The sequence below is a fragment of the Dicentrarchus labrax genome, unplaced genomic scaffold, assembly GCF_905237075.1.
Source record: "Dicentrarchus labrax unplaced genomic scaffold, dlabrax2021, whole genome shotgun sequence".
Classification (NCBI taxonomy): Eukaryota; Metazoa; Chordata; class Actinopteri; family Moronidae; genus Dicentrarchus; species Dicentrarchus labrax.
Genome location: NW_026136715.1, coordinates 6028558 through 6050958, shown reverse-complemented (window position 1 = coordinate 6050958; position 22401 = coordinate 6028558). Strand labels below are relative to the sequence as shown.

Below are 22401 nucleotides of genomic sequence, written 5' to 3'. Positions count from 1 at the left end.
GACCAGCCAGTGGGAGGGGATGAGGGGTGGATGTCACATCAGGTGTACAGCTGAGATGTGTATATACTATACACACACACACACACACACACACACACACACACACACACACACACACACACACACACACACACACACACACACACACACACACACACACACACACACACACACACACAGAGAAAATAGGATGTAGCAGACAGAGCATAGAAAAGAAGGGTGCCAGTAAAGCTTCATTTGCAATTGGAATACTGAATGACCTTCATGTTTAGAGAAGCTGAAGGAGCGTGAGGTGAGAGGAGGAAGTTTATTTTGCAACCCAGGACCTTTGACTGTAACAAAGTTGAAGTGGTATTTCATTAAAAAATGTCTGACTGTTGCCTTTCTAGTCTTCCGACCACTCAAAGCGCTTTTACACTACGTGCCACATTCACCCTTTCACACATTCACTCAGCGAGCCCATCGAACAGAAACTAACACATTCATACACATTCACATACCGATGCACAGCATCGGGAGCAATTTGGGGTTCAGTATCTTGCTCAAGGATACTTCGACATGTAACAGGAGGAGCTGCGGATTGTACTTTCCGATTACATGTACGTTTTGGTTTTTGTGGACCCCAAAGCATAAAAATAAAAAGGACTGTACTCCTGTACCTAAGTTTGTCTTCTAACAGTGAATTCTTCACTTTCTTCACAAGTTAAATTCTGAGACAAACCTCGCCTTCACTGCAGACGCAGATATGACAAAGGCTGTGACTGGAACAGAAGTTACATTTACCGTAGGGAGAGGGTGCCACAGAACCTGAGAGATCCTGACAGCTCCTCTCAGCTGGTATAGAGCAGCTTAGTCATGGAAGCCCTGACTGCACCATGGAGGGGGGGCCACATTAACAGAGACTGTGCCCTTACTGCTCTGCTGATGGCAAACGTATGAATGTGTTAAGCTCAATATGACAACACAAGCGAGACAAAAAGAAAAGAAACTGAGATTGCCTACCTTGGAGAGAAAAAATTAGCAAATTACCAAAAAAAAAAAAAAAAATCAACTCAGTAGCAGTGCAATATAATAATTTGATAATCCTTTTAGTCATTTTTTAAGCAACATGCCGAGTATTTGCTGGTTCCAGCTTCTCTAATGTGAGGATTTGATGCTTTTCTTTGTCATACATTAAATTGGACTAAATATCTTTGGGTTTTGGAAAGTTGAACAAGACATCTGAAGACATCACCTTGGGCTGTGAGAATTTATAACATACATTTCTCAGTATTTCCTGACATTTTTTAGAAAAAAACAACTCAGCAATTAATTGGGAAAATAATGTGCAGATTATTCTATAATTGATGAAAATGAAAATTGCAGCCCTAAAACAAAAGAAATATTGCAACTCTCACTTTCCTCAACTGCCTGGTCCAGCCCTCCAGGTAGGAGGGGAAGTATCAAGATGGTAAATTAAAACCTTTCATCACAAAGAAACTCCAGGGACACACTGAACATCACAGGTTGGTGAGGTATAACAGTGTAAGAGGATCCAAGCAGGAGAGGAGGGTCCTTTGACTCCGTCTCTGCTGAAGAAAGCCGAACAGGTGGAATAAAAACCCAGTGTCATTTTCTCGCACTCAATTATTTAAGCTGATTGTTACCTGGACTCCTTATGGCATAACTGGTCCTCGTGATCGCTTTCTGGACTCTTTATCCTTCTTTTTTTTAACCAAAGGATACACTTGAATCTATTAGATACAAAACGACAACTAAAAACAGTGGGTGAATTCTTCATTGTTTACTGTGCATATCAGAATAAAAGACCTGTGTGAGATCCATAGCTTCCTTTCTTAAACACAAATGGTCAATAAAAAAACTCATTTTTATGGCCCCTCCTTGGGCATTAAGTGGAGTGTGATTGTCTGAAAATAACACGTTTGCAGTTCCTTTCTCACTACTGTAGGTATAGCTGCAAAGTGCTCGAAATAAAAATACTCTATTGTAGCTAGAAGGCTCCCGGGGATTTTCAAGACTCTTACTGACTCATTCATCTTTTGAATACAAAATAAATATGACTGAAAATAAAAATATCTTTAAACACTTAGGTTTCATTTAGTAGACATCCGTGGCACTTTTATAAAGATTTTACACAGCTCCACAGGATGATCACTGCCCTACGTTCATGTACTGGCATCATTTTACATGTGTATTAAATGTATAGGACTTCACATGAAGGCAGCGAGGTATGGTCATAATGCCACTGTAGCTCATACTGTCAAGCATTGAAGAGCATTTATCCGTCAAAGTTACCATAAGAATTTTTGACACGTTTTCAGACTATAACTTACAGAAGAACACTTGACATCAGATAAGTCAAGTACACTTGACATCAGATAAGTCAATACTTTGACCTATGATAAGAGTTTTCCCATCTAGACCTTGCCCTCAGAGATGTATTTATATACTATGTTCATACATAGTTTCTGGAGTAGCACTATACAGTGTCAGCCCTGGCTCAGTATATCATTACCATTATTTATCTTTCAAAGAGGGGGAAAAAGGTTTTAAAAACTCTTTTCCGAGTTTCCATTATAGACCTGATTTGTGAATCAAGGGTGCTCCGGGACCTGAGAGCTAAATGGTCCATCCATTAAGCTCCATCAGGCAAAAACAAGCAGATCTAAGTCTGTTTACAGCATTAATCAATGAGCTGCCCACTCACAAGTCTCTAAGCTGCAATAGGTATCTGCGATCACTACGCCTCGACTCTCAACGGTCCCCCTCAAGGTTACTGCCTATTGCCTCGCTCCTCTCTCAGGATGGGAGCTGCATACTGAGCACATCGGCTGGTCTGGAGCCAGAGGACCACTCAAGACAAACTTCTGTTTTCTGTCCTGGCCGTGCGGGAGAAGTGTCGAGAAGTCCCAGCTGCAGTGAGGGCGCAAAATCCCGCTTGTTTTAGGAGCTACAGGTGTCATCAGTGGGTATCATTAAAGGTTTAATATTCTGAAGAAGTGTTGTGCAAATGTTAAACCATTTGTTAGATTTAATTAGAGGATAAAGTGGCTGGAGAGAAAAAATAAAGAAAATATACAGTATACTGGCGTTGGAATAGGAGTGGGAGGAAGGGTACCAAGGCAAAAGTGAGAATCAGAGTGAAATATAGAATAATGTAGCAAAGGAAAGAAAATACCAGAGACGAGGGGGGCTGGCAAAATGTGATGATAAGGCATAATCTGCTGAGGGGAGAAGATAAAGTAAAGACGAACTAGGCAGCAGGGAGGGAGACAAACCGAAATAATGTAAATGCTTCCTTTTTCAGGCTGATGGAACTTTTTTTTTTTTGCTGTGTTGTGCAAACACAAAGCACACATGCAACACTGTTCTGTGAGCACAGTCCACAGACACACAACTCACACCCAAAATTAACAAACTCCAAACTCTCAGCTTTTATCGTCACTTCTGAGGATACAAGTTTCATCCACACCAGTCCGCTAACATCTGATCCGCCCATCAGCCACCTCATCTCTGCACGGAGCAGTCATTAATGATGGATGATGCATGAATTAATCATGAGAAAAGGGGACAGAGATATAAAACACACAGTGAGGCCCCAAGGGGAGCAGAGGAACCTATGGTAAGCAGCCTGCATACGCCAAAGTGTGGCTCAGGAATCACAACATTATATAACACAAGGTCGAGACAAAACGTTCAAACCCTTGTACCAGAGCTAATGTTGTGGAACTGAGAAAAGACACACTTAGTAGCCAAACACAAGAAAACAGACGATTAAACAGCCTAAACGATACAACACAAATTCAAGTCACCCCCGAGGTTGGGCTGCACCATATGGGAATACATCATTTTGCGATATGAGTCACGATTAGTGGGATATATTTATTTATTTAAATAATTTAACAGTTGTGACATTAACTGAGGTCTGTACTGCACAAACATGTTTTCTTCAATCTGGGGAATAAGATTTGTAGACCACAGTACGTCATCATAATGCTGTTTTGTGACACATTTATCCCACATCACCTATATCACCTTTCTACTATTTGGATATTGCACTTGCCCATATTGCGATCTCGATAACACTGCCATTAATTGTGCAGCCTCACTCCAATTTTGATGTGCCACAACTACTGAAAGGTTTGGTCTCGTGTGACGCATAAAAGTCAAACCCAGCTCATTGCGTTTAACACCAATACTAAAAAACATTCTTGATAATATTGTGATATTGATTTCAACGTCATGCCTTAACCTTACTCAGCAGGTAAACCTGATGTATAGCACAGGGGCCAATCTGCTTCCTGACAGTCATGGCGCCAAACTGTGTCGCCAGGCTAGCACAGCATCCTGGGGATTTAAGTATATGGGCCTAATTGATTCAATTAGACTTGGACTCACCTCAATGCTGCAAGTATATGACACTGCCTAAGCTGACAGAGCAACCATTAACAAATCCCTGCTAAGTGTTGTGCAAAGTGCCACACTCAGCAGTGCCTCCATCAAATCCATCCATCCACACAAATACACAAGCCCCTTCTGTCCCACAGGACTGGTAGAGTTTGACTTGTCAGAATGTTTAGGCACATTTAACACATTCATTAGGCATGTCCGGTAGTTTTGAAGGAGCACAAACGAATTGCTCGTAAGTCAGTTAATGGGAGACACATAAATCCAATCAATAAGCTTTTAGCTCACAGACAGAGAATTTCACCGGCATTAAAGCCGTGTGTGTGCGCGCCTTCATGCGTACATGTGTGTGTGATTACTATGTGAGTGTGTTGTTACTGTACACAATCCCAGAGCAGAACGGGCAGCACTTGTGCATGGATGCAAAGAAGATTACAGAGTGAGTTCAGACAAAGGGCTGCAAGCTTAATGACTGTGTGTGGCTTATGTTGTAGTGCATGCTGATCTGGGCACTATGAACAAACATGCTTAAATACAGAATGTCCCTCACTTATACGGTTTGGCAGCACTGTACTGCTGCAGCAAGGGCGCTGTAGAAAATGTTGAGTCCCCACCTGAATGATAACAGGAATGCAGACAGACAATTTAGATATGCGTAGCTGAAAAAGACAGAACTGACCTGTGGACTAGCTTCCAAATATACATAAGACTGCAGGCACACACACACAACACACACACACACACAGCTGATCCTTCAGCACATTGCCCTACAGGCAAACAGGGGCTCAGCTGTGAGGCTGTATCCTCAAGTCCCACTTATTTATTCATGGCACTAGTCAGACCTGTCCTAAGGTCCCCCAATCTTCAGGTAACAGTGCTGTAACAAACCATTTTAAAGCACATGGCACACAGGGCAGGTTTGGTTGTGTGTGTGTGTGTGTGTGTGTGTGTGAGGGGGGGGGTTCTAAAATGCTAAATTGGGCACACACCTGGTTTCACAGTCTTCATGCGGATGGGCTCCCGAAAGTGGCGGATGACAGCCAGTGTGTCTCGGTTGGTGAGTCCGCTCACTGGAGTGCCGTTCACCTCCAGCAGCACGTCCCCGCTGCCGGGAAACCTCCCAGCGTGACAAACCAACGCCTCCGAAACTATGTGTCCGAGGTAGGGGAACTCTCCCAGCTCAGCGCCGCCTCGCACCTCCACCACCGTGACCAACTCCCCGGAACCCCCCCACGACACGGTGCACTCCTGTACTTTAGTGGACCAGTGCTTCTTCTTTTTCAGTGTCTTGGACATTGTTGGTAGCTCTTGTTAAACCTCGGAGGGAAGTCCAAGAACGATCGTCCTTCAGCGCTAAAAAAACAAACAAACAAACCCGTTTCTGATCCTAATACGCGATGACTCACGGGAAAACCATTGCAGATTAGAGAAGTTGATGCTGCTTTCTTGTGTTGTATTCCATTCCAGGGAAATGAAGTCTCTCTCTCAGATCAAACTCCCTCTGTTGATAGGCGATCCTTCCATTGAATTACTCGAGCATCACCTGTCTGCGACTGGGATGCGAGACCAGCTGCGTCAGTGTCGCATTGAGGCGGAAAGTGCTGGTTCTGATGCTGGGGCGTCTAGATCCCCCGAACCCCAGTTCACAGCAGTGTGCACTTTGAAAACAATAGCAGCTTCCTCCACGACTTTAAACCCCGATACTAAAGAGCAAGGATCCGGATCCTGTGAGCCCCGCAGTTGGTGCGCACCAGAGAGAGAGAGAGAGAACCCTGTTCACTTCCAAAAGCGTGGAGTAAATATTCCACTTCGGAAAATTCCTGCCTGAATTGATCAAACTGCCCAGAAAAGAGTTTGTACAAATACTGGGAAACTTCCAAAAACTGATCTGCAGACAGATTAATCAGCTGTTGAGTAATTCTCCGCTCACTGACAGCTCTTCATCCAAGACACGACCAGAGAGGCAACTTTACTGCGCGCACCTGTCCTCCCCTCCTGCCCTCCTCCGCGGTGACATCAGCAAGGCAGTCCTTGGAAACGGAAAAACATACCTGGCTCTCCTCCGAGCCGGGCGGTTCTCTGCTCCTTCAAACACTGGAGCCCTGCTTCTTGTTCTCCGTTACGCGCTGTGCGCTCTTCCCTGCGTCTCCAGAGGCACTGTGGGGATTATTTTCCAACTAAAAACTACGCAGCAGAATGAAACAGACGTGATCCGATTAGGCTTCACTCCATAACTTTTTTTTTTTATCCTTTTCCGTGTTGCTTTCCTGATTGCAGTGGCTTCTGTCCACTCAGAGATTGGGGGCCGGTCCTAAAGCCTCCCCGTTGAACCAATAGGGAATAGCAAGAGGCGGGTCGTCTGTGGTTGGGAAGCGCTGGATTTGCTTCTATGGTGTGTTTAGCAAGGCGGAGTTCCGGCACTGGGACTCATATTTTCACGTGGGAAATGTTTATTGTAAGTTCAGGACAGTCGACCTACAGTTTGTCTCTGTCTATGTATTCTTTATGCAGTGGGCTGCAACCTCTATGTCAGTCTTGAGCTTTAGAATGCAGTTCCAGGTCCATTAAATGCGTTTAGAGAATTGTAACCTTTCCTGCTCCCAGAACTGAGAGGTAGGAGACTTGCTGGAGGCGATTTGTTGCGCAATTCTGCCCCCTTGTGGTCGTAATAGCCAGTAATAGAGTCTGGCACCTCATTCCTAGAGTCTATGAGCAACACTGGTGCCACTACACAACTATAAATTCCTAATTCCTTGTAGCACAAAGACACACAGAGGTATTGTGCTTTCAGTACAATAACTAGACGCCAGAACACACAAAACCTGCGTATGTGTTTGTGTCCTTGTTTTTGTTGGTTTTACCAGTTTTTATGAGTTTTTACTTATTCATGTTACTGTGTGTTATTTTTGCTATTCTGTTTACTGTCTGATTAAGCAGAGCCAAATTTCTCATATGAGACCCAAAGAATCTGAACTTTACACTTTTGTATGCATATTAATTACAGTTTAATCAGTTAACTGTTAAGTCAGTGGTAGGTGTGAGAAAGACACCTGTTAATGTTATCGTTTCTGCTGATTTGTTAATTATTAACCTTCAGTAAACTTTCCAACTCACCTCTTCGGTCAGTGCCCTCGCAGGCAAACAGACAAAGCTGAGCCGTACTCTAAAAGCAGCTGATTGCAGCCCTGTTACTGTAATTTCTCAAACGCTGCTGCTGTTCCTTTATATTACAATAAGGTTGTAAATATGCGTTCACTTGAACATTGTGGCATCAGGTGTAAGGTAGGAAAACTTTTTACTTGTAGCAATTTGACTTCATGTCTTGCTTGACTTTTCAATTTTCAGTCACTTCACAGTTTTACTCTACACAGGGATGAACTTTTCAGGTGGGGATTTTTGAATTTCATCTGTTGAAATGATCTGCCATTTCTCTCATATGTGAAAAATGCCGGCTGCTCCTCATGGATGTAGCAACGACACCTCGCTCCCCATGTGCTGTAAGTTGTACACATGGCACTTGATGCATTGCAAACGTATGTTATCATTGCGTACCTTTCTTTATTTTGAACCTGCTTCTTTCCCTTCTTGTATAGATGAGGAGTCATCAGGTCTATTTGCTGTCATTATCATCCCTTGTCTGTTGGCTCTGAGCACGCTTTTGGTGGTGGCTCTGATTTTCTACAGTCTCCACAAGAACAAACGAAGAGCACAGAGCACCTCAGCCCATTTCACAAATGGTATGAAGTGCAATAACTGTATAAAAACACCCTCAGAATCAGTGAGACCAATGCCAGGTGCTAATTTATCTCTGGTTGTGTTTATGAGCAGGCCAACAGAGTGTATCCTTCACTGCAACTTCTGTAAGCACTTCAACGGTCCAGGCAGCTTTGTATTCCTGGGAAATCCCTGAGGAGTGCGTTCTTGAGGGACTAGAGTTTTGGCAGAGAGGTCACCATGGCCCCATTTGTAAAGGTCTGCTGAAGAAGAGAGACGGAGCCTTGTCTGCTGTGGTGGTGAAGTCCCTCCGAGGTACAGCCTGAATCTGTCATAATGGGAGTCCTCTGTGTGTAATGACAGTTAAAGTATGTTAAATAGGCTTTAAAATAAAGTTGTAATTATAATTAAAAAACGGATAATACGGTTGCTTTCTCTGTTATTATTTGACCCTCCGTTCATGTAACACATAGATGGCACCAACGAGCCTGAAGCTAAGGAGTTTGTGGAGTGGGTCCGCTTCCATGCCAAAGTGTGTAAACATGAGAATGTGGTGCAGATGCTGTACTGTCAGACCAAGCGTCCGCCCATGTATCTGGTCTTAGATGCCTACAGCCCTGGGAACCTCCTTCACTTCCTCTGGACACTCAGAAATGTAATGGTGGTACACAGCTTTGGTTTAAATTTAGTTTTCTAAATTTAGTGCAATCACAAGGAAATGTTTCTCCCTTCTAGAGGGATACGAGCATAGCAGATCCATCGCTGAACTTCTCTGAGAAGTCAGTGTTTCTGGTGGCAAAGCAGGTTGCAGCTGGGCTGGTGAGTCACTTTTTGAGTTACCAGTTATTCCAGACAAACAACTACACTAAAATGAACTCAATTTAGACACCATGCTCTACTGCAGATGCCATTCCGTACAATGAACTCATGTACTAAGGGAAAAGTGTTGAATTTTCAACCAAAGATTGATATGTGTGGTGTTAACTGGCTCCTCCCTCAGGATTACCTGATGTCAGAGCACAGGCTGGTTCATGGTGATGTTGCTGCCAGGAGCATCTTAATTGGCCCAGGCCTCTCAGCCAGGGTGTCTGGGCTGGGCGTTGCATTTGGAGGATGCAAAATGGATTCAGCAATGAGGCAGAGGGCAGCAGAGGTGCCTCTCAAATGGCAGGCTCCAGAGAGGATTATGATGCAGCTCAGCATCGACAGGAGCGACGTGTAAGGGCAGAGTTATGGCGAGGAAAATGAAAAACACAAAACAACTAGAATATGTTGTTTTGTCATCATCTCTTTTTGCTATTTCATGACTCCTGACTGAAAATGATTTTAGTATGAGTTAAAACATTAACACTGTCTTTTCCCTAGGTGGTCGTTTGGAATCTTACTGTATGAACTGATTACTTTAGGTAAAGCCGCATGCCCCAATCTGTCAGTATTTGTGCCTTTTCAGATTAGCTTCTTTTAAATGTCCTAATTTCTACAATCTGTACGATTACATCCTCACACATCATCGTCAGCATCACACATTGACATTAAAGTCACATTTGTTTCTTCAAGAATACTTCATTTGTTTTTTTGTCTCAGGCTCTCCTCCATATCCTGAGCTGGAGCCTCTGTCTGTGCTTCCAAAGCTACAGGGGTCTTATCGAATGAAGAGACCAGATAATTGTGGTGGACCTTTGTGAGTAAACTCGTAAGAAATAGGCCCACTTAACATGGAGTATTATACTGTCCCTTATGTAGCGTAAGCACATTTTCATTCACCGCATATTGATAGTTTAAGAAATAGACATTTTCGGAAATACACCTTTTTATCACTATTTTAATAAGAAGATTGATAAAACTCTCAGACAAATATGTGAGTAGTATCTTCTCGTCTGATTTCTACAAGAAAGAATACTCTGGGTATCCTTTATCACATGTATTTTACATTCATTTTCTATGCATTTAGGTATGATCTGATGAAGTACTGTTGGATGTGGAGTTTCAAAGACCGACCTGCTTTCTCGGCCATCATAAAGCTGTTGGAGTCCTCTCTGCATCTAGCGGCTACTAAAGCCATTTGTGTTCCTGAGGTCATTGACATATTGGAGTATAACAGAAAGGCAGGACTGCTCTCATAGGCTCATGTGCTACCAAATATGGCAACACCCACAAATAGGAAATATTAACATATAAAGTGTAATTATCTTTCAGACTGCAATGTAACATCCACTGAGTAGGCTATTGAATCTCTACCAATGAATTGGTTTATTGATAAAACAAACGAAAGCTATGTAACTTGATATGATGAATTAAACACAGCAAAAGCAAGTCATTTTATTACTACCTCTTTATTGTCAAAAATGTACAGACTTAAAAGCACATATCTTATTATCCATCTTCTGTCTTATTTTATCACCGGGCAAAGTTTAGTATCTGTAATGCTCTTGGCATGCATACATTACTGTGGCTTTAGTTTGAAAACCAAAACACCCACAAAGGAAAGCTGAATGCACTGCTGAATGTAGATTTGTGGTCAGTCTGCGTATGCACTTTACACTGTTGATTTTCTTCATAACATTGGTCCTCATAAATCATGTCAAGAACCACAGTGGGTTTCAATAAATATCAGACCCTGAAGACATGACCTTTTGTATCAATTATCATGATTTATGAAATTTTGCTCAGCCTGCTCAGTTTTTGCGACTCTGTGAGGGAGACTTATTTAGATAATCCATAAATTGACACCTCTGATTACATCTTCAAGGATTACAGTTTTCAGAACGTATGGAGGGAGTCGAAATTTGAATTAGGGGGCATCAGTAGCCTTTAGGGTTGAGATGTTTTTGCCTGTTACTCTGTGCTATTCTGAACAACGTCCTACAAGACTATAATCTTCCCATTTGTCACTCACTGTGCAGAGAGGCATAAATACAGAAAAACATCATGTGATGTCCTTGTTAAAAAAGGACTGAACTACAAAAAGTGATGTCCCTCAGACTGAATACTGGCCAAGTTAAATCAGGATCAGCTTTAAAGTCAGAATCAGCTTCACTGGCCAAGTGTACACATGTATGGAATTTGACTCCAGTAAGAGTAACGTCACACTTGCTCTCCTTCCTTGCACTCATAGAGTTTACGTTCCAGTGGTACATTTGTGAGTACAGTCAATATCAACCTAATAGTGCAGTGTTACAACACTTTTAAAATAACTACAAGGAAGTTTCATTTTGTGTTGATTTTGGCAGCCCCTGGGGACAAAGCGGTAGCGTTTCCACCACCTTGCATTGTAATCTTGATCTGGCTAGCACATGCAATTATTTTGGTTGAGAGTGAAAGAAAAATTATGATCCTGTCCCAGTGTCAGCCATAATCATGATATATAATGTCAAAATTAAACAAAAACCTCCTCCTGCTTCCTTTTAGCTGGCTAACGTACAACTCATTGCGAAACTTTGTCTGGGAAAATGTAGCCTCTACTGGTCTGCGTGCCATAAATTGTATTTGTCTGATTGTCTGATTCCTGATAAGGAATCGGACCCAGTGACCAGTGTTTTGACCAACCACTTACGTGTGTACTTGTGTGTTACAGTAATATATTTCTTTTACCAGAAACAAAGTAATATAAAGTGACGTGTTACCACTAGGGTTGGGTGATTGGACGATTACGTGTATATCGGTGTAGAGCCTAAATATTTTCACACCTTACTCTGTGAAACCAGAGTTTGTGATTCTTGGATTGGTGGACAGACTGACCAAGATGGTTTTAGTGAGTGTTATTTTGTTTCTGTCGTGTTCCAGAGGAGCGCCTTCATTAGGCTATACAATATAGCCCACTACTGGATTTGTAAAGAACTGCAATAAACTTGAGCTTTTGTGCTTTCATTTCCCGCTATGAAACAACATTACCCTCTTCCATCTTAGTCATACTCCTGTGGTAATGTAATTAGTAACCCGTTACTCTACAGAGACAGTAAAGTAATTTGCCCAACACTGCAAGTGACAAACATTTAGAATAATAATAACCATCTTCTCGCTTATCATTAGCTTCTGTAGGTCTCATAGAGGCATCAGTATTACATGGACACTGTTTCATAGCCAGTTAAAAAAACATCCTTGTAGTAACTTCAAGGTGGAGGCAGAACTTTCAGCAAGGTGAAAGTTTACCCACTAGATGGCAGAAAAAGCAGGATTTGCAGCCTGTGTGTTGTTGCTCTTTAAGGGTAAATTCAACCACATGAGGCAGAAAACTGCTGCTGCAGTGCTATTTATGGGTTGCAACATCTACTCATGTTAAATGTTGTGACTCCACATCCACCACTGATGTCACTGCAGGTGGTTTGACAAGTGACTGCAAACACCTGCAGTGACATCACTCATCCAGCTGTGGCCAGAGGAGTACTATGAGATGTGATGGTGATCCAGTGTAGATTTATTATTATAACTGCAATGCCTCTTAAAACAGAGGCAAACACATACAATGGCCCAATAAAATCACACATAAAGAAATATGTAAATCATTTCTTGGACAGAGTCACAACTTGGTAAAAAGCTTAAAGTAAAAAAAAATAAGTCCCAAATTCAAAAATCCAAGGTTGGGGTCCATTGACTTTCAATTCAACTCATTTAAAACATACATTCAAACAGCAAATCAAATAATTAGAATGACTGCAACATTGTGTGTTTCACTTACAAAATGGAAAAAGTGGAATATTAAAGGAAACCCACATCCTGAATGCTATGAAAGTGAAGCGACCCCAACCCTGACACAAACATTAACAGTCAATTAACACAAGACTGGTCATAGTGTTGAATGAATGCCGATTACTGTGTTATAGATAAGCCAGAAACAACAGTTTAAAATCTTGAAAATACTGCTGAGAAAGGCCTTACCCACATACCGTAGCACTCCAACAGCTACACATTAAGCTATGGTATGCTTTACGCTGTGGACATCATAATAAGAGTTATCATGTCCTGTGTGATCACAAAACTAAACATTTTAAAAACCAAATTAGAGGCAAACATATATTTGAAATTATGGTAATTATTTTGTTTGAAATCATTTCTGGTTATAGTATGTGCTCTGCTGCCACGTGTTCACAACATTGATGAAAAATTGGATTACTACGGAAGTAGAGGAATTATACAGGAGATAAACCTGATGAAAATTCAGTTTTTAGAACAAGCCAGTCAACCCCTGGCTCCAGTGAAAATGCTGCAAAGACATAGAACAGCATGAAGGTTAATCCTTACCAGTAACATTAAAATGTCCCTCTCGTCCCTCTCACTAACTCTATTCGATCTGGGTTCTGTCTTAGAGGTGTCACATCAAAATAAAGGTTAAATAGAGCAACTGTTCCCCTGTGGTGCATGAGCATGTTCAGCTTGGATCCTCCATGGCAGGAAGCCTCAGTTCACCCATACGGGCCAGAGGTAAACCTATTTAGGAGTTTGGGGAAAAGCCAGAACCCCTTTACACTTTACTGCTCCAAAGGGATGTTGGAAACAAAATGTATGAAACAGACCACAGCAGGTAGTACACACAGGCAGGGGGGAAGGAAGAGCAGAACAACATGACGACTCCTGAAAAAAAAGGAGAAAAAAAATTAAATTACATTTTTTTAATTTAGTTTAATTTGGAAAAATGAAACGACCAGTGTGTAAGATTTAGTGGCATCTAGTGGTGAAGTTTCAGACTGCAACTAACTGAACATAGCTGGCGTGTGTTTTCGACATCCTAGGGATGAGAATGGGCTGTGAAGTGTGTAGGAGAAACTACGGTGGCTACAAAACTCCTCAAAAATATGAAAGGCCCTATCTACAGCCACAGTTTGGTTTTTCCTTTCTGGGCTACTGCAGAAACATGTCGGACTTCATGGAAGGTCTGTAGATAATCCCATTCTAAGGTAGCGAAAACACATTTGATTCCTAGATTGAGATGATTATGCACTTGTGAAAACATACCTATGAATATTATATTCCATTTCTGCCAATAGATCCTCCTAATTGTTACACACTGGAGATATGAATCATACTGGATTTTTTACCTCCAGCATAGACTACTTTCTTCCAGGCCTGCGACTCCAGCACTCTGTCATGGGGGTAGAAGTTCTGACTGATCATAAAGAGGATCATGGCCATTGCAATGACCCGCAGAATGGCCATGTTTCCTCCTGACAGCAGAGAGGCACTGGCCAGGATGGCTGAGGAGTAGATGCAGGGCAGGCCGCGGTACATGAATGGGATCCCTGAGGACCAAACGAGAATAACTCTCCAGTAAGTCATTTAAATAATAAAGTTAAATGACAGACTCAAATGAAAAGAACATAGTACTACATTTTGTAACCTACCGCTTGTGAAGAAACAGAGGCGGACAAACACAGATAGGACATAACACATGCACAGGATGTTGTCCAGCAGGTCCGATGTCCTTAGGAGCAACGATGTGGCAATCCCGAAAGTCGTGAAGTCAGCGAAATCATCCAGCTTGGCACCTGAACATCAAAAAGAAAAATGTGAAAACTAAATGCCTCTCTGTGATGTGCATATGAATTGTATAGATATTAGGACTTGCTGACAGACACTACCCATGCTTGAAATATGAATCTAAATTCTGAATAGAAAGGCTACTAGTAAGCGCCAACTGTCCTATTATTAAACTTCTTTCAATTTGACAGTGCCTTAGTCATGGGTTAACATTCAATTAAAGCCAGGGTAGATATGTTATCATCTCTCCAGTAGGTCACTGCCAATGTTACTGACACGTGACGACGGTGGCATGCGTACGTGCAAAAATCTCTATGTGGAAATTTCAGTGTCAGCCCAACGGGCGGCCATTCTACAAACAACATTCTCCACTGCCTTGTCTCTTTATCCCTCAGGAGCACGGAGCATATTTTCAGCAGATGAGGACGAGGTGATTCAGGCCACTGCTCAAATGAACGAGGTGGAATTCCACAGCCCAGGGTCAACAATTTTAGCAATTTCAGATATGCTGAGAACCCAAAGCAACAGGATAAAATAGACAATTGGAGCATGATCCCGTGGAATTAGGCTGCTTAATCAGAAAGTGATTGTTCATTTGACAAAATACGTGGGGGGCACAACAACATCCACCTGCAAAGTCATGCAGAAAAACCCTGTCGGGAAACAAAGCCCCCTGAAATGTGCGGCCAACGATGTATTGTGATGCACCTGGGAGCTATTTTGGGCTTCAGAATAAATCTGAACTTTCACACTGGAAGCAATGTTAGAACAGCTGTTTGTGCCACTTGATTTACTACAGTGGTATGATCTTTTGAAAACAAGCCACAGTGGTACATTTTATATGTATTTGCATTGGGTGCCTGTTATTTGAGGCGGGGCAAGAAAGGTCATGCTGTTCACACTCAAATCTCAAAAGTGTTTAGCTTGCAGAGTCCTTAGACATATAAAAAACAGTTAACACGGCAGATTTGATGAAGCTCAAATTACATTACATTAAATATGTATGATTCTTCTCTTAGAAACTTTGTAAGACTATCCAGAGTATTTCAGTGGAAGAGTTTCCTTTCACTGGTTCCTTTTGTTTATGACTTCGTGCGGCCAAATTAAAAAGTCCAGACAAAGGACTGTGCAGCAAGCCCTGCCAACACCCCAGTTGAAGTTTATCTTTGGTAAGAGCTATTGAACACTCCACTTACCCAGTTCAGAGCAGGCACCGAGTCGCCTGGCAACTGCTCCGTCTGCCAAATCCAGCAGGTAGCCAATCAGAACCAGCCAACATGCAGCATGATGGTGCCTGAATAAAACGAGAGTTAGGTTTAGCTATTTGATGACAGCAACCCATTTCACTGGCAGATTCTCAAAGGTAGAAAATAGCTAGTGCTGTTAGACTTCCAACAGTTTTACAAATAAAGTTTTAAAAAAAAAAAAAGTTCTTTCTCTGATAGTGAATTATCCTCTTTAGCTCGGGTTTCATATTGATATTTGATTTTCTTATCAATGCTTGCCTATGTTTCTTTACACTATGGTTAGTACTGCTCATCTAGGAAGTACAGAAAACTGCATTATAAATGAATAAGCATAACTGAATGTACAGTGGCCCTGAAGGGCAAAATACAACAACATGATGAAAAAAGGATTAAGAATGAAAACATTTTTTTTATTATTATTATTTAAATTTCTTATTTATGTTGCTGTGTTTTATGTTTTGGTAATATGTTTTCTAAAATGTTGTGTTTTGTTAATTAGTTTTCTCTTATGTTGTTCGAATGTGTTTTCGAATTTGTTTGTGTTTTGCGAAATGTATTTTGGTGTTTTCTAAATTTGTTAATGTGTTTTTTTGGCACACTGCTGTGTTTTCTATGTTGTTAATATGTTTTTTTAAATGTTGTGTTTACTTTAATGGGGTTTTGTATTGTAAAATTTTGTTCGTCCAATGTTACATTTGGTTTTAAAAACCTTAGCCAAACCCTTAATTTTCATTGAAATTACTTTTTGGGATTTTGTTTGTTTGTTTTTAGTGAAAAAAAAAAGATTACAATGATTACAACCAAGCTATAGACTTTGTCCATCCTGCAGTTGAGTGAGCCTGACCAAAGTTTCAGATAGTAACATCGAATAATGGTGCGTTCACTCACCCGTTAAGACTGCTGAGAATGGAGGCCATGCCCATGACCATGTTGGCAACTGACAGAGCATTAGCAGCATTTTTACGTGCAAACTCCTTGATCTGCAGTCCTGTGGCCTGATCACTCAGAAAGAACTTGTTGGTACACTGGAAGAGACCTGAGACCACAAAATAACAGCAGTTAGTAGTTGTCTGTGTTGGGTCAATAACCTCTGCTGAGGTTTAAGAAGCTAAAGCTAAAAGCTAAATCCCTACTATGATTGCGAGACCATACCAGCTGACCTTTTGGTGAATAGGTCTGAATGGGAATAGTTTACTAATTATATCCCAGCTTCAGTCAAACCTCAGTTGTACAGAGAGGACAAATGTGGAAAAAAAGTATGAAAGTAATCATAATACTTTACCAGGCATAACTGAGAAATAAACCATCTAATGGGAATCCATATTGTGTTTTTTACTGTATTCAAAATGTGCAAAATATTCATTTGAAATTGATTCCCCCGTCTTATGTAAAAGAAGCATCACTTACCAAGACGTACGTTTATTGGACGGAGACCAACCTTACGATACATTCATCCACTTTCAGATCACTAAAATGCATTTGTCATGTACATTTATTCATTCGCAGCCTACAGCATGCAACATTAAAGAGTGCCTCATCATCATCTACTCATTACATTATCAGTTATTTCTATGCAATAAACATATTACACATATTTTAACTGTGACAAAAAAAACCTGCCACAATGACATGCAGTAAACTTTCATATATATAGCTAATATTGTGTCAAAAGAATGTCAAAAAGGATACAATGTCTGAAGAGGATGCATGTGAAGTGCACTCAATTGTGATCTTAATCAGGGGGTAAATACACACAAATACTGGTGTGGGGAACAGTATGAATATAGGGGACTACCACATACACCATTGGCTATAGTGAGAGTGAGTTGGACCTACTGCACTGACACATACCAGACGTGAGATCAATTAGCCTGTTATCTCTGATCAAACGTAGTGACCTGAGACAAGGACGTGGCAGCAGCACTCACATAGCTAACTGTTCAAATCTATTAATACCACTGCAGCCAAGGCTTTAAGGGTGATTGTGGCATACAAATAAATCTACAACCTCTCCTGGTCTGCCTTTCTTTATAACAAGCAGTTTACGTTATTAAACTGCATGAAATCATACTGAAAAAGTTTTATTAAGCTTTCTGTTTCCTCAAAGTGCACAACGTTATCTTGATATTGTTTATTTGTTTTGAAGACAACATTTCCAGTGTAAAGGACAGTAAAAACTACCTCTTTGTCAGCAAGATGGAATGACTGCTGACACTGCCTCGCTCCAGCCAAAAACTGCCTCTGCCCCCACAAAGCTGTGATGTTTTTTAATGAAGTCAAACAAAGAAATATTTGTTTCCTGTCGGCCTCCTTTCTTGTGAATTTATTACTTTGTCTCAAGTCATAGTACTGTCCAAGACAGAATGCACAGATAATGACCTGCAAAATTTAAATATTTTTTAAATGTTGCAGTAGCAACCCTTCAAGTGTTTTTCACCCTGAACTTCCTGTGATTCCAAAGCCAGGCGAGTTCAACAGACTCTTCATCTGAAAGAAAACATCGTATGAGACACAGCAAAAAGCCAACAATAACTTACACTTTTACTTGATAGCATGCGTTTTACTTCTTATTTTGGACTGTAACACAAGGTACAACCTGGTATTTGAATTACTATCTGAAAACTTTCCATGGGTAAACACATCAGTCAATGCAGATAGCATGCTGCATTTTTTGACAATCATGTAATTGCCAAGTTTGCTAAATGAATAATCAGGTTCATTCACTTTTGTCACAGTAAATAAATACTACTACAAAGCAACACGTGCAGCTCCAAGTGAATAAAAGTGTGTGGGGTTGCAGCTCTTGCGGTCAAGTTTTACTCAACTTAACTACTTAATACACTGTCTTGGTCACTAATAAAAAAAGAGGATAAAGCCAGAGCCAGACACACTGTCAATTTCAAGCAAGTCTTTATTTCTGGATTGCTGCCTTGTGAGTGCAAAGCATGATGGGAAGGCCCTTGTTATGTAATGCCCTGCTATGTTACCTGGTAACGACTACAGACTAAACTATAAACAAAGTAAACAATTCATAACAGGGATAATCTCAAGTGATCTAACTGAACAAGATAAATTATTTACATTTTAAACCTGTTAATTTTGTTTTGTGATAATGAGATATAGTGAAAAATAAATGGCAATTAAATTGCAGTTAATTATAAATAATGCACAACAGCCATACAACATTTACTCCTATACATTCTATTGGGTGTTGTTTGTGAATCTGTAATGTAATTTCACCGTATACTAAGATGAGCAACTGTCATATCCAACAACACTAAAACATTAAACCCATCCCAGTTTATTTATCACAAGCATTTTTAAAACTCCCTCAGCACAGCAGTGGCTGTTCTCCTTCCTAATTTGATCCACGCAGACTTCGTCTGTAATCTCTGGCACCCATGGCCGTGCAGGTATACAGTAATCCAGATTATGACATGAGATTGCAAAACAAGTACCTACCAGAGGATGGAGTCAGGAGGATCATGATTGTCTCTGGCTCACAACACAACAGCTGTAAGATACAAATGAAAAGCGCTTACATTACATACACGACGTTGACAAACACAACCATTTTAAGCATATAAGATACATTTTGACGAAGAATTAAAAATAAAAATTAACTACATCATCATCCCACAAACTTAATCTCAAATCTTAATAAGATTTAATGGGATTATTTTTCGGAAAGTAACTAAGTACATTTACTCAAGTGTACTGTACTTAAATTTTAAGGTGCTTGTACTTTATATTTAGTGTTCAAGTATTTCCATTGTCTGCTACTTTATAGTTCTACTGCACTACAATACAACGGTCATTGTACTTTTGACTCCACTACAATTATTTGATAACTTTAGTGTACAGATTGAGATTAATAATACAAAATATAATCAACAAATATCTGATGATGACGTATTGTTATTGGAGGTACATTCATTAAAATCAACCCCACCTTTACCAGCTGCAATATTAAAGTGATGTACACAGGAATGCAACATAATTATGATCTAATACTATAACAGACATTATGAAACAACTGTTGGTACGTAAGTATATTTTGACTCAAATACTTGACGGTACTTTTACTCAAGTAACATTTTGAATTACATTTTCAACAACATTGTGGTATTGATACATTTACTTCTAGTACTTTTTCTGTTTCCTTAAAGTAATGCTTCTCTCAACTGCGTCACTTTCAAAAACTGACTTGTTAGACATGTTGTGGATTTAATAGCTGGACAGTCACATTGTGGCTGAATCAGTAATTAACGTTTTGGTGTGGGTCGTGGGCGTTAACAGCAGCCCATCTTTGCCTGTCTCTCATGTCTCACTACTTAATTATTGAAAGCATACAGGTAAAATCTCAAATACACAAGGGGCTGTATGCTGCATAAATTCAGCCATGAGTGTTCTTTTTTTATTTTGTTTTTTTTTTTTTTGCTTCCCAAATTGTTCTTGATTCTGATTCGTGTTTCTGCTTCCAAAAACCACTTGCTGCACTTTACAACCGCTGAGCGGGGGCCTTAATGCGCAACGCTCTATCCTCAGCACAGTCCTCTATACGTTACTGCAGCGCCGGACAGCCGACATCCCTCTGTACAAAAAACATCACCAGAGGCATGAAAATAACAGTCAACTGATCTAGACAGGTTACAGTGTGGATCTGACTAACATCCCATCCTTTTCGTAAAAAGGCTGGGATGAAAGTGGCGAAACTGCGTCACAGCCAAATGAACCGAAAAATGCAAAACAGGCCTATATTTTGTCCTAAAACATTATTTTTACATTATTCTCCATCATAGGCTATACGTATGAAGATACATCTACCACACACACATTCAGTGCGTCTCATCTTACCTGACAGGATCTCCAAAGATTACAAAATCTAGATAAATCCAGTGGTGGAGACGTCTACACGCTCACGTATACGCAGGATCTTATTTTTCGTTCTCTTTCTTTTCTTTTTCACGCAGACTGGTCTCTGTTTTTGTCTGTTAACTGTCTTGTGTGTTTGAAGTTGCTACGCTGTCAATGGAACATGCAGAACATCAGACTGTTTACCTGTCGCTATTTCAGCGCGTCCGTTTTAAGACCAAGGATAAACCAGCTGGAATATTCCACCGGAAATGACGCCTCCATTGCTTGTATTTTTTTTTTTTTTTTTTTTTTTTTTTTTTGTGTGCAACCATTATATTGTTGGGAAATTCTTTGATGGCTACCGCTGTACTGGAAGGAGTATTCGGGAAAAAAGTACTAGGAATGTGTGGGGCTCGAATAATTACGCAAGTAGGAAATTGTCTTTTCCTTAGAACCCAGCCTTCATTTTTCATTCATACAAACAAAAGCTGTTGTAATAAAACAAATTATCCCTAATCTGAAATGAATACAACAAACTTCTATTATAGTTATTATTAATGTAAGGTTTAGAAGTGGAGTGAATTCATATTTGAAAGTTGTAAGGCTCAGAAGTTAATAAAATTTATATTTGAGTTAATTTACTAAAAATGTATTTACAATGTTTAGTCAGTTACATATTTATGTTACACAATTATTATTTACACATTTACATGTTTACATATTTAAAACAGTCAGGATATTCTGTTTAATCTGCCTCTCTCGCAAGTTCATCAGAAGCTTTGCACATAACAGTGTCCCCCTACACGCACTCACAGAGAAGAATGCACCTTTCCAATGGACTTTTCAATGTCACAAACCCTCCAGTGGTTGCATTCCCTGACTTTACTGTGCCATTCTCCGTCTACAAAGATGCTTCATGCTCTGCTATTGGTGCTGTGCTTGCTCAGAGGCAAGGAAATCAAGAATAAGTGATCGCTTATGCTAGTCATGTCCTCACAAAAGCAGAAAGAAAATGGTCAACATATAACAGAGAACTCTGGGCCATTGTCTGGGCCGTGGGACATTTCCGCCACTACCTTTATTGTCACCGACCACAAATCTCTCCTGGGTCTCAGAAAAATACCCATTGACAATGACAGAACTGGTCCTTTTGAATGGACTGTAATTCACAAGGATGGCCACAGTCACCTCAATGCAGATGCAATGTCACGTCGCCCTGCTGACATCAGACCAACGGAGCAGAGCACCTTCTCCAGTGCTCCTGGTAATCCACACTCTGACAAGAGACGTTCTAGTCCAAGTCCTGTAAGTCTGTCTAGTCCTGTCACTTCTGTACATCACAGCTTCTGCAGTACCGATACAAAGCCACTGTGCTACTGGCCTTTTATGTCACGTGACATCAAGATGTGGTGCAAGCAGTGTACTCCGTGTGACGCAAGACGGAGTCCCACACCTCATCAGGGAGCTCCAATGAAAACTACTACTGAGCCATTCTTAAAGGTTGCAGCTGACACTACTTGAGCTCTCCATTACAAGTCGTGGAAACAGGTATGTGCCTGTTGTCCAAGATTATTTCTCCAAGTATGTCAACCTCTATGCCATTCCAGACCAGCGCTCCAACAGTTGCAAAATGTCTGTTTGAAAACTTCATCTGTGAACATGGCATCCCGGAAATGCTTCACACTGATCAGGGACGTCAGTTTGA

The 22401-nt window shown here is 40.7% G+C and overlaps 3 protein-coding genes across 11 annotated transcripts in view; 1 reads left to right on the top strand and 2 right to left on the bottom strand.

The window, feature by feature from the left end:
• The window catches only part of magi3a (membrane associated guanylate kinase, WW and PDZ domain containing 3a), a 104770-nt gene extending 98096 nt beyond the window's left edge, over positions 1–6674 (bottom strand). The window contains exon 1 of one of the 2 annotated variants that reach the window (XM_051426287.1): positions 5397–6674. In XM_051426287.1, the coding sequence (XP_051282247.1) occupies positions 5397–5703 (307 nt within the window). In that variant the 5' untranslated portion in view covers positions 5704–6674. The remainder of the gene's footprint in view (positions 1–5396) is intronic. The other variant, XM_051426285.1, reaches the window with a different exon arrangement.
• A 748-nt stretch (positions 6675–7422) lies between these two features.
• si:ch73-206d17.1 (tyrosine-protein kinase STYK1) lies at positions 7423–10434 on the top strand. 3 transcript variants are annotated; one of them, XM_051426293.1, is made up of 10 exons: positions 7423–7689; positions 7879–7904; positions 8001–8144; positions 8236–8436; positions 8595–8776; positions 8857–8940; positions 9122–9339; positions 9487–9527; positions 9706–9802; positions 10073–10434. In XM_051426293.1, the coding sequence occupies exons 2-10, from the start codon at positions 7898–7900 to the stop codon at positions 10242–10244; spliced, it is 1146 nt and encodes a 381-aa protein (XP_051282253.1). In that variant the 5' UTR covers positions 7423–7689; positions 7879–7897; the 3' UTR covers positions 10245–10434. The 3 variants fall into 3 exon arrangements, with proteins under 3 accessions (XP_051282253.1, XP_051282252.1, XP_051282251.1); XM_051426292.1 differs by having other exon boundaries at positions 7426–7689; positions 7794–7904; XM_051426291.1 differs by having other exon boundaries at positions 7429–7689; positions 7779–7904.
• Position 10435: 1 nt separating this feature from the next.
• On the bottom strand, positions 10436–20999 carry tmem269 (transmembrane protein 269). 6 transcript variants are annotated; one of them, XM_051426298.1, is made up of 8 exons: positions 20901–20975; positions 19302–19353; positions 18277–18326; positions 16728–18094; positions 15789–15886; positions 14457–14600; positions 14154–14354; positions 10436–13689 (listed from the first exon to the last, which is right to left on the bottom strand). In XM_051426298.1, exons 4-8 carry the CDS (start codon positions 16766–16768, stop codon positions 13580–13582), a joined length of 594 nt encoding a protein of 197 aa, XP_051282258.1. In that variant the 5' UTR covers positions 16769–18094; positions 18277–18326; positions 19302–19353; positions 20901–20975; the 3' UTR covers positions 10436–13579. The 6 variants fall into 6 exon arrangements, with proteins under 6 accessions (XP_051282258.1, XP_051282260.1, XP_051282257.1 ...); XM_051426300.1 differs by having other exon boundaries at positions 16728–16875; XM_051426297.1 differs by having other exon boundaries at positions 20697–20961.
• Between the last annotated feature and the right edge of the window lie 1402 nt (positions 21000–22401).